This window comes from Dermacentor albipictus, chromosome 6 (assembly GCF_038994185.2).
Source record: "Dermacentor albipictus isolate Rhodes 1998 colony chromosome 6, USDA_Dalb.pri_finalv2, whole genome shotgun sequence".
In the NCBI taxonomy this organism is placed as follows: Eukaryota; Metazoa; Arthropoda; class Arachnida; order Ixodida; family Ixodidae; genus Dermacentor; species Dermacentor albipictus.
In genome coordinates this window covers 5,815,337-5,827,026 of record NC_091826.1, presented here as the reverse complement: position 1 = coordinate 5,827,026, position 11,690 = coordinate 5,815,337, and the positions used below count along the sequence as shown (strand labels likewise).

At 47.4% G+C, this 11,690-nt stretch overlaps 1 protein-coding gene across 2 annotated transcripts in view; it reads right to left on the bottom strand.

Moving 5' to 3' along the window:
• Nucleotides 1-1,958: 1,958 nt before the first annotated feature.
• LOC135921791 (chorion peroxidase-like) overlaps nucleotides 1,959-11,690 on the bottom strand; it is a 118,872-nt gene continuing 109,140 nt past the window's right edge. For both annotated transcript variants that reach the window (XM_065456103.2, XM_070539823.1), the window contains exons 14-15: nucleotides 8,850-8,952; nucleotides 1,959-2,344 (exon numbers count right to left, since the gene is read on the bottom strand). In XM_065456103.2, the coding sequence (XP_065312175.2) occupies nucleotides 2,287-2,344; nucleotides 8,850-8,952 (161 nt within the window). In that variant the 3' untranslated portion in view covers nucleotides 1,959-2,286. The remainder of the gene's footprint in view (nucleotides 2,345-8,849; nucleotides 8,953-11,690) is intronic.

The window sequence follows — 11,690 nt, the reverse complement described above, 5'->3', positions numbered from 1 at the left end:
TGCGGGTATCTCGGCCAAACGAAGCGAGGAGCTCGACACAGGGGCACGGCTGACAGGAATGGCGCAACGGTGCGAGGCGGTGGCCGCGCGAGAGCCTGCGCACAGCCGAGAGGTGCGCGGGAGTCGGCGGAGCGTCGCGGGCAGAGCTGCGCTACGACTTGCATGACCTGCCGAAGGTTGCCCGACAGAGGTGGTCGGAAGGCCGCGGACAGCAGCAGGAGCGGGCGAGCGACCTCAGCACGGGCGAACTCGGTTAGCTGGTGGGTGAGAAGACGCGGAGCTCCTCGAAACTCTGTCAAAGCTGAATGATTCGAGGAACAGTGCCAGGGTGTTCCGAAAGCAGCATACGAAGGGCGTCGTCGCAAATGACCTTCGCGATGGGGCGAAGGTCATTTGAGTAGACGCAAACCCCCGACACAAACCCGAAGCGTTGAGTTGACACACCGGCGGCAGAGGTCGACGACGCTTGTGTGCAGCTGGTGAGCGTTTCACCAGTTAGCTGGGATCGGCTTCGCAGGCGTTGTCCAGCGCGAAGCTTGCGCACGCCAGGGTGGTCGAAAACTTCCGTGATTCAGGTTTTGAAGCTAGCCCACGTCAGAACATCGGCTTTGTGCTTTTTAAACCACAGCATGGCGCCACCCATTAAATAAAAGATCGCGTTGTTGAGCTTCAGGGGATGGTCTCATTTGTTGGTGGTGCGTGCTCTTTTATGCGACTCCAGCCAATATTCACCGCCTTTCTCATCGGTACCGCTGAAGACGTCAGGATCTCGCTGACGCTAGGCACCGGCACATACGACGGCTGGCGAAAACACTGGGAACATCTGGCTGGCGTCCTCAGGCATGACGGACGGCAGAGTCCGGCTGCGTAATTCCAGGGTGGGTGAAAACCGCAGCAACCTCCACTAAAATCTAATGACAACCAAGGACAGGACACGAGAGCACCGTTGACAGCGTCTCAACCAGAGCAGCCCGGGTAATCTCCAGCTCGCGCCTCTCCGGGGAACTGGGAATGTGGCTGCGGCGCCGGGCATTCACCGCAATGTGTGCGTTGTAATGGAGAGGAAAAGCGGCACTGGGGGCAAAGTAGTCGATCGCAGGGACGGCCTTTTGTCTGCTTCTCTCCTCTATAATGTGTGTGTGTATATATATATATATATATATATATATATATATATATATATATATATATATATATATATATATATATATATATATATATATATATATATATATATATTCCCAAGAAGCCAACAAAAAATGACAGCAAGAGAAACATTGAGAAAATTACGTTTTACTAATTGAATTAAAGAAAGGCCAAATTGATGGAAATCACAGTGGATTGGTACAGCGTCGCACGCGTATTACGCCAGGAATGAATGTACGCTTCCGTGAAAGCAACATCTACATTCCGGAGACATTAACATTACTTTAACATTAATTTTAACATAGAGTAAGAGAGGTAGGAAATTCAAACATGGGTGCATTTCGTGTGCGCGCCGCCTGGTGAACTGCGGCTCATTCCTCATCTCGACGGCAAGAACGCCGTGGTGCCACGCTACACCCGTCGCTCGGGCGGCCGGAGCCGAGGTGCACTGCGAAGCGGCAGTGTCGACAACGCTTCCGGCACAGGCAGCGAGCACCACTTGTTCGTGGGAGTACAACTATCTTAAAGGAGATTTCCCACCGCACGACTACCGATATTGCGGAACATCTTACGGAGGTGTTCGGTACTGAAATGCACACCGAATATACCGAGTCCGTGAGTCAACCCTTGCACTAGGATGACTCCGTCCGTTCCTCGTGGCCGTTCACCTTCGAAGCCACCCTGAAAGGCGATCATGCAAAAGCGTCTTAGCCACCCATCCTTCTCTTTCTCAACCATTTTCTCAGCTCTCACGCCAGAGATTCATCGTTTATAAAATAGCATTTATTCTCGTCATCACTCTCTACTTCGTGTTAGGATAGGATCGGAATAACTTTATTAAAATGCTGGCAACTTAACGCGTCGTGACGTTGGCCAAGCGTCGATCCGGGGTTACGCCCTACTCGGCGCTACCCCAGTTCGGCCCGTTTGTGGCGGGTCGTGAGGCTTGTGCTTTTCGAGCGCACCCCGGGCCTGCTGGATGGCCCATAGCTGAGTGTCTTTGTCTGAACACTGCAGTGCACTTTGAAGTTCTGGCAGGTATGTCCTGGAGGTGGCTTCGGCAGGGAACCTGGCACAGTACCAAATAATGTGCCATTGGTCCGCCGGACCCACGGTTCTCCAATAGTACTCAGCCAGTGTTCACGCCCATAACGCATAGTCCGTGTCTGGGAGGAAGAAACACGACGTCTGCGGATTTCTGGAAGAAATAAAGATAATCGCACTGTCATGATTTGCAAAATTGTACAATTACACCTTTTTGTGTTCAAGCTAGTTACTAGCAGAAAAGCTTCAAAGGTGTTTCCGAACGTACTGTTTTACGTATATGGTTACATTTCCGCGCCCATGTTCTTAATTCCTCGCTCATTCGTCGTGAGTTCATTTGTAGTGAGTCAAATTTGCTTCACGTAGCACGGGTGCTAGCGTGCTTAGACAATAAGGAATTGGCTTGGGTTCAACGTGGCTTCAACTATAATTATACGAGCAAAAGCGCGCATAGGTCAGACACGGTTCTTCAGTGCCTCTCCCCGGCGAGCTATGTCGGCAGGGTGCTCGGGCTCAGCCCGGCGTCTGCGGCGAAGAGCTGACGCGCTCGCACCGGCGCGTGCTTCGTTCGTGGCGAGACTGAGCGACCGAGCGCCGCCGACGCAGCGGTTTTAACCCCCGCCTGGTCACGTGGTACACCGCGGCGAGGCTCGAGCGAGCGCAGCTGCGACGTCTCTCCGCAGTGGGTCACGTGGCGTGATGCCACACCTTCACACTTGCGCGCCGGCAGCTGAAGGTGAAACGCTCGCTGAGATTGACCTTGAGAATTGTACCTCGAGGAGTAGAGCTCTCAAAATCTGCCGTGGTTGAACGCGGTTAAATTACGTTTGTCGAGCGATAGCACGGTTTCGCTTGCTTTGGGACAGACACAGACGCTGCTCGGCGCCGTCAATAACTACCGCGCATCTACAACTGCACCAGAAGACAACACACAGACGCTGCCTGACGCGGCAGCAGCAGCGAGCTAATTGACCTTAATGCTGCGTCTCGTTTCAACGTGAACGAAACGTCGAAAGCACAGCACATACGAAGCTACCAGTACTCGGTGCACATTGTACACATCGCAGATCGCTTTCAAGATATGGGCGCCCACGCGACGTACGCAGCAGCCGCCGGTAGTGGCAGGCTAAGGCCCAGTTTGACCTTGGCTGAACTTGAAGGTCAGGTTTACGGAACCAGGCCTTTCCTGGGTTTGGACCTAGAGTAGCAGAGCTATCGCTCTAAAAAACGAATTTTCAAGCGAAGCTCTCTTCGCTAACCCTGCGAGACCGTGGCTGCAGACTTCCCTTACACACGTGTTATGAAATTATGTTATGAAGTTATGAAATTATGAAGCGAAACAACAAACGGCACGTAAATATCCTCACTGCTACAAATATACGCCGTGAAACGCATAATTCGTTTACCAAAGTGAATTTCTGCAGTCCTATGGGACTTGACATGTAGGCTCGCCCGGTTTTTATCGAGCAAAGTGGGCTGATCCCTGAGATGGGGCGAAATCAAACGTGGGCAAAATGCGGAGACAGCGTGTAATATGTACACTGTCTATATAGCAAGGTACGCATTATTCGGGATCTATTCGAATGACAAATTTATTTTGAGGAAATAGTGGAATGCTGTAATGAATCGCAAATGACACTTAGCCCAGCGAAACCAATCTTTTATGTCTATTACAAAAAAAAATGAGTGACCTGATGTTATCACAATAATATTGTGGATAGTAAACTTAAAATGGTAACTGAGCATATATATTTAGGTCTAATTTTCACTTGAGATCTTCAGTAGAATACAAGGCATGATACGTATGTAACGATGCGACCTTGTGGAGCCAAAGCGGAATTTTCCTAGTACGACACCCGAAATAATAAGCTTGGCTTATTATAGGACATATATAAGGCTTGTTGTAGAGTATGCCAAAACGTGAGATCGACATGCAGAAGCAAATCACCGAACACTAGACAGACTACCGAGCCTAGACGCCCGATCTATCTTTAATAAATATTGTCGCTGCAACTCCCCAACACATCTTTGCAGGTCAGTAAATGTATCTACGTTAGAATTCAAAACAATGTTCGAAAGACTGAAATCTTTTTCTTAATAATTCACAATGAACTCAATAGCACCGAACTTTCGTAAGTTTCAGTCAATTTAGTATATAAGACATCAACATAGCAAGTTTTAAGTAGTTAGCACGCTCGCAGAAGTCTCAATCCACGCTTTTCGCCATGTGCTGTTACGTGAAGCCCTCTGTGAACAGACTACAATCTCAGCGCAACAATTACCTTGAATAAAACTATTTTCCTGGCGTAAATCGAAAATGGAACATGCTTCACGACCCAGAGGTAACATCGCCTTCTGTGAATGAGTTTTTAGCGCTGCTTGAATCCCTTCATTATCCGAACTTCAGTTTACTGTTTATTGTTTAGTATTATTTACTGTGCAATATCTTGTCCTAACTATTATTGTAAACTACTTTCTTTGTTCTTACTTTGGAATTTTACTGCTTATTATGAGAAAAACGCGTGCGCTACTTTTTCTATACTGCCATGCTCATGCTTTGTTGTGCTAAACTGTTTTACATGAAAGTGACACATACTATGTCATACGCTCTGTATTCGCACTCCTGTAATGGCCCTTTCCGGGACTAACAGTATCAAAAAACAAACAGATACGCAGTCGCGTGGTCCATTATCATAATTTATTTTACTCTTAAAGGCCCTCTGCAGGGCATGACGAGGGGGGGGGGTCGAGAAGTAACGCGAAAGATGTGACATGACACAAATGCACTCAATAAGAGAACGGCAGTCGTTTTGCAAGCAAATAAGTACGAGACGAGAACAACAATGGACAAAATTACAATCGTTAATATTCTATTTATTACAGCAGTAGTGGGAAATTAAAGCAAACAGAAACTGTCACTGCATAAAGGAGGAGGTGCAAACGAGAGAAAAAGAAAGCAGGAAAATACATCAAACAAGAACAATAATTAGCCGTAATTAACTTATTGACAGCCAACCAGACAATGAAATACAAAGGCTGCACAATGCAGAACTAAATCACAATCGTTATTACACAACGATGTAGGCATCTATAACAGCAGTACGAAACATAAAATACATAACGTGCTAAACATTAATCAAACAGTGCCTTACATAAATGATCAAACGAAAAGTGCCCTTAGAGACGTGCGTCACTTGGAGGGGGGGGGGGGGGGTATCTACGCATGTTGTCGGACAGGCACACGGTGCACAAGTGTTGGAGCGTTTTAGAAAGCGTCGCTTCACACAGGTTTCAAAGTGTACGTTGCATCAGCATAATGTTTGCCGTTTATATAGGCATAACTAACCACTTCTCCATAGCGGCTCTAGCATTCGGCCTTGTATTATAATCGAGTTGGTCTTGTATGCCGGATCCTACGGTTGTAGGCCTTTTACAGTGGTCCGTATGGGGAGCAGCGACGTGTGTCCCTACCGGTTCTGACGCTGCGCGACGCCTTCCGAGTGCTTTCTGGCTGCCGCAAAAGAGGCTTTCGCTAACTCCATTCACTGGATGTAATAACGCGCGGCTGTACGGAGCAAACTGCGTCTTTGTGCAGATGGAAAAGTAACGTCCCACTCCATGCAAAAATATCAGCGTATCAGTAAGGGAACCGAGAGTTCGCGTGTAGCGCAACAGTGCATTCTGGCAAAGGAACGAATTGTCCGTCATAAATGAATGGGTAGTTTTACAGGTTAGGATACCGAATTATGAAAAAAAAAGATAAGATGTTCAGGTCCGATACCAATGGGATATGAGTAGCCCCGACCGTGAGTGAGTGAGGTTATCTGCGTGTACACTTCTGAAGTCGCAGCACTATCTTGCTTCGCGTCCTATGGTAATGCGCATTTTATTAACGCAAGGGCGCTACCAGTAAGAGCTCTTATGTACGCGTAATCGCAGTGGACTGCGTGCATGTAGTCATGATCAACCGTACACGCCTCGTGTGTAAACACATGTTCCTATGCCGCGGCACGTACAGCGATTAAAAAGGTGGTGTTTCACTGCAAATCTTATTCCGAGCACCTAAACCATAAGAACACGTCCTTAACTTATGAAATTTTGTAGAAGCGGAAAGGAGCAAGGCACATTGGGCGGGAAATTTTAGTTACTTCTACCTTTCTTTTTATCCGAGTGACAAACTTGGTGACCAACAAGCTAATTTAACAAAAGCGTATAGGTAAGTGGGATGACCTCCATGTATATGTATGTAGTTCTGACTGTTCTCGCTGCTTATGCATCTCCAAGGACTATTAGTCGCTTGCATATTCAGAAGAACCGTTGATTGTGCGGGGCAGTGAAAACGATGGACAGAAATTGTAATGCGCTGAAAGCAATACTCTTACGGCAATGAATGCTTAGGCTTTAGTAAACAATTGACAAATTTTCTCGTCCCACCCAACCCCTTCAATGTAATTCTACTGTTACAATAGACATCTCAAGTGTAGGAAAGATTCAGGCATGCTTTCCCATGTCGAGATGATTCGCCTCGTCCCAGAAAAGGCTGTTAGGATCAGCCTGGACTTCGACTTCACCAATGTAGGAAAGGCTCAAGTGGGTGTTCCCATGTCGAGATGATGCCCGTCATCCCAGAAAAGGCTGTTGGGATCAGCCTGGACTTCGACCTCACCAGTGTGGGAAAGGTTGAAGCGGCGTTTCCATGTCGAGATGATTCGCTTCGTCCCAGAAAACGTCTGTTAGGATAAGCCTGGACTTCGATTTCACCAATGTAGGTAAGACTCAAGCGGGTGTTCCCATGTCGAGATGATTCCCCTCGCCCCAAAAAAGGCTGTTAGGGTCAGCTTGGACTTCGACCTTACGAGTTTCGAGAAGATTCAAGCGGCGTTCCCATGTCGAGATGATTCGCCTCGTCCCAGAAAACGCTGTTAGGATCAGCCCGGACTTCGATCTCACCAGTGTGGGAAAGAAGAAAGGAAAGGCCTTGTTGCGAATTACAGTAAAAGCTCGTTAATTCGAACCGCAAGGGGAAGCCGCTTCAGTTCGAATTAACGAAAGTTCGAACTAACGAAAGTGAAGGAGGGCAACAGTACACTGCGATTTGGAAGCAGTAGGGCATGTCAGAAATTTGGCGTGTCAGAAAGTGATGGCTTGTGCCGCGGCCACACGCCATCTTCAAGTCGAAGCTCTGGGTCCGACTGTGCCACACCACCGATGTCCACCTAAACGAACGTTACCCGAGGCTTAACACCATCACAATGAATCGCGACGGCCGATACCTCCTAAGCTGAAAACAGAGGTGCACAACCAATGAAGACTGCCGAGACAAAGACGCTGAACATGTGAAGGTGGCGAAGGCCCTCATTCGTTGGTTCTTGATTGCAAGGGCAACTGCGACGTACTTGATTCGCTGTGTTTTGGAGCTTGTCGTGCCATCTCCGCACAACATTAGCAGCTGTACAAGATTTGGAAAGCCTCCGAGATTCGCAACGGGCAAGAAGTCTCGGAGGTTACGTAGAACGGAGAGGCGGCAGCCGCCGCTGCCTTCTGGCTGACCCCGCGTCGGTTAGATTTTTTTCCGATTTTGCCTTCTCTCGCCGTTCTCTCCGTTCCGGAGACAATACAGCCTTGTGTGTAGGCAGTAGGCGCGTTTCTCTGGCCGTGTGCCAGGCTAGCGTAGTATTCCCTACGCGGATTAGCGTAGGGAACCTTCGCGCGTTCGAATTAACGGACTTTTTTATACATAGACTTCTGTGGAGCTTGGCCGGACCAAATCGTACAGTTCGAATTATCGATAAATTCGAATAATTGAAGTTCGAATTAACGAGCTTTCACTGTATTAGAAAGTGGGCACAACGGAGGCAAGTCGTATCAAGCTGGATACGGCAACCCCTAACTCACTTGTCACTGTTTGACCGACGGGCAGGAGTAATGGCCGGAGCGCGCCGCGGTCACATCGAGCAAGAGGTCTCACAGTGAGGCCGGCCATTCGAAACTCACATTTGTTGCAGATATGCCCTAAATATGATCGTTCTTAATATTGTCACGTAGTAGTGACGGGGAACAACACAGCAGGGCGAAACCGTGACTAACATTTTATTGGTAGAACCTTTGCCCAGAAAAGCAGTTACGCTCAAAGCACGACGACAGCGCCGAACACAGTCGGCAATCGTATAAAAGCCCGCCGGCTTTTATATACCAGTCGTGGAAAGTTCCAGCGTAATCGCCGGCGCCCGCTTGCCTTCCAGAAAGCGCTACATACATCGCGTCGCGCGTGTGATCAGGTTCGGCGGGAGCATACACAACACATAGAATCAACGATAACGTTCGAGTAAATTCGAAATCATGCAGGCGCGTCTTGCGCTCAGCGATAACGTTTAACATTGGTTAGCCAGCGAACAGTGGTCACCGGATGAAGATAAACAAGTACACGCGTAAGTATATTATTCTAAAACGTCCTGGTATTTACGGGCCAAACCAAGCCTGCCACCAGCAATCACAGCAGTTGGCAAGCCAGAGATCTCCCCATCTTCACCCGAGTGTGATATATTAGTCGAATACACTTGAATTTTGCTGCTGTTGAAATTAAAACGCGCGTCACTCTGAGTGTACTGGCGAATAATTTATGACGCGAGCCACCTTCAGGGCACGCACTGGACACTCACCCGACACCAACCGGTCGAAACACGTTGGGAGTGACGGCGAGCACGCCCGTATTCTCGCAGATGATCTTGGCGAAGGATATTCGGCGGATCTGGTCAAGTTGAGCTGCGAGCGTAAGAACAAGAAAGTGCAGTGGTGTATATACATGGTCACGGCGTGTCAAGAGCTATTCGTAAAGTGCGCATGACTTCGTTCGCAGAATAAAACCACGTTTACATGAATGCGACAGAATGCGCCAGTAGCGCATCATCGCGCATCACGAGTAATGCGATGCGCCAGCGTTTACATGTAGCGCATTATCCTCGGTGCGATGGTGGCGCGCGCGGTGTCGCACATCGAAAGGCAAAGTAGCGCATCAGACGCTTCCGGCGCCTCGCCGCAGCCCGGCGAGCGTCTGACGTGGAAGGTGAAGCAGCGCTTTCCGACGCGTTCGGCGCCACGTCACGCTACAGCTCGGTGAGCGCGGCAGATCAGCAGCACATACGATTTCCCAGAATTCCTAATGCTATGCGATCCCGTTTACATGCATTGCGAAAGTCGACTTACTCGTCTCAATCCACCTCGGTCTGGCGCATTAACTTGACGCGATTTCCTAGCGCATTAGGCCCGTTCACATGAATGCGATGCGATGCAATGCGCCAGTTGTCGCATTCATGTAAACGCGGCTTATGAGAGGATGTTGCAAACCACATGCACCCAATTTCCTACACTGCGCGACATTTTTTACTATTGTACTACTATTTTGTACCACTACTATTGTACTTACTATGTACATACTATTGACATAGTACTATTGCAGCAGGTGATAATTCAGAAGAAATTGAAAGCAACAGAAACGCACATCAAAATAAAAATAGAGAATTGTTTTCTGACAAGTTAAAAATAAACGCTAGGAAAAGAATGTACATAATACCCTCGCATAACAAAAATGTTGACTGAAGTTCGCTAAATACCCAAATTCCTAGCATTACGACATGTATACCATATCCTTCAAGTAGATCGATGTAATGAGACCCTTTCACTGACATGAGCAAACGAGCGCCGTTAAGGTCAATGACCAAACGTTTTCTTTGTACATGGCAACTAGCGGCGTTCCTCAAGGATCAGTTTTAGGACCATGCCGTTATAACGTTTCTTTAATGATGTTTCTTCAGGAATTCAGAATTATTATTTCCTTATATATGCCGATGGTATCAAAATTTTAAAGAAAATTCATACTCGTGATGACTGGCGCATACTGCAGTCCGACCTGTTTTCTTTTCCTAAATGATGCAAATTTAGTAACCTCAGCTAGCGTGCTGCTAAGACCAAAGTCATGACTTTCACTCTAAAAATTACAAGCATTTTTTTTCTTCTTCTGTAAATTCTGCACCGTCGTGCAAGGTCTGAGATCAATGATCTCGGTGTACCTTTTGATACACCCATAAAATTTTCAGCTTACACTAAACGTGCTGCAATGCGGGGTATGCGCCCTCTTGGCTCTCTTTGCAGACTATCGAGGAAATCCTATTCTCCTACACATTTATCCGCTAGTTGTACACAACCATCTCTCTACCCCAGCTCGAATACGCTTCCGTCATCTGGTATCACATTTCTACATCCAACAGTGACATTATAGAACAGGTCCGGAACAATTTTCTAAGCATATATCACCACTGCTTTGCTAACACCGACACTGGACCTTGTTCCAGCACTGTTGGATTATTGTCACTGCCGCTACTTCGCTGCCGGCATAATAGCGCTGACGTTCTGTTTCTTTTCAAACTCCCTCATCTAATCCTCACTTGCCTCGCACTCCTTTCTTGTATCATGTTTCCTATTCCACGCAAGATCACCAGAGAACACAAAGCTTTCCATGTTCATGCCTGTCATCACCAACACTCTTTTTGACGCTTATTTTTATGATTTCAATATTGTTTATACCTTGCTGTCCTTGTTCTTTTCCGAGCATTGCGTCGTTGTGTCATAGTTTCACATATTATTCGACTGCCATTCTCCTCATTTTTATTTTATATTCCCTCGCGCCTTCTTGTATGTACACTCTTCAAGATTGTTGTTTTATTGCGATAGCAATTATATGGACACTCCAGGCGCATTTATGCCATCGCAGTCGGCGTCGCCCTGATGTTCCGTTAAAGTACAAGGGTGATAGCATCGTCGCCGCGCACCCTAAGTTGTACGCGCGAGTGAAGGCGTGTGAGGGTGAGCCAACAATGGCGGGTCAATCTCGCGCGCGCGAGGGAGGAAAACGGGCAGGAAAGGAGTACTACTACCTTGCGGAGGGAGCACTGTCTTGAACTACCTCGCACTATATCTTGAAGGCGATCTGCGGCGGGAGCCGAGTGTGCCGTGCGCTGTGTTTTCATCGCTTCGTTCGCGTTGAAGCTAGATGCCGCACGAAGGTCAATTCGCTCGCTGCTGCTCCCGCGCTTCCTACCTCCAGCGTTTTGACAGCCAGTTTCCGCAGTCACCGAGTGAGATGTGTTCACGTTTGCTTGTGTGCACGTGACACCATGTTAGTTACCTTAGTTAGTAAGTGAATGATTACAAGTCTGTACGGCCGATAAACCTACTATCATTACTTCGTATAACTCGCTACTAATTTTCTATCGCAATCGATGCTCCCCCTTTCGCTCGAAACTGCGACTTTCTTTATTGATTGCTTTTTTACCTATATTCCCCTGCCATCTTTTTATGTATGCGTGTGGCAGCACTTAGACCTCACAGTTGTTCCTGGCCACACTAAATAAGTGATTTATTATTATTATTATTATTATTATTATTATTATTATTATTATTATTATTATTATTATTATTATTATTATTATTATTATTATTATTAT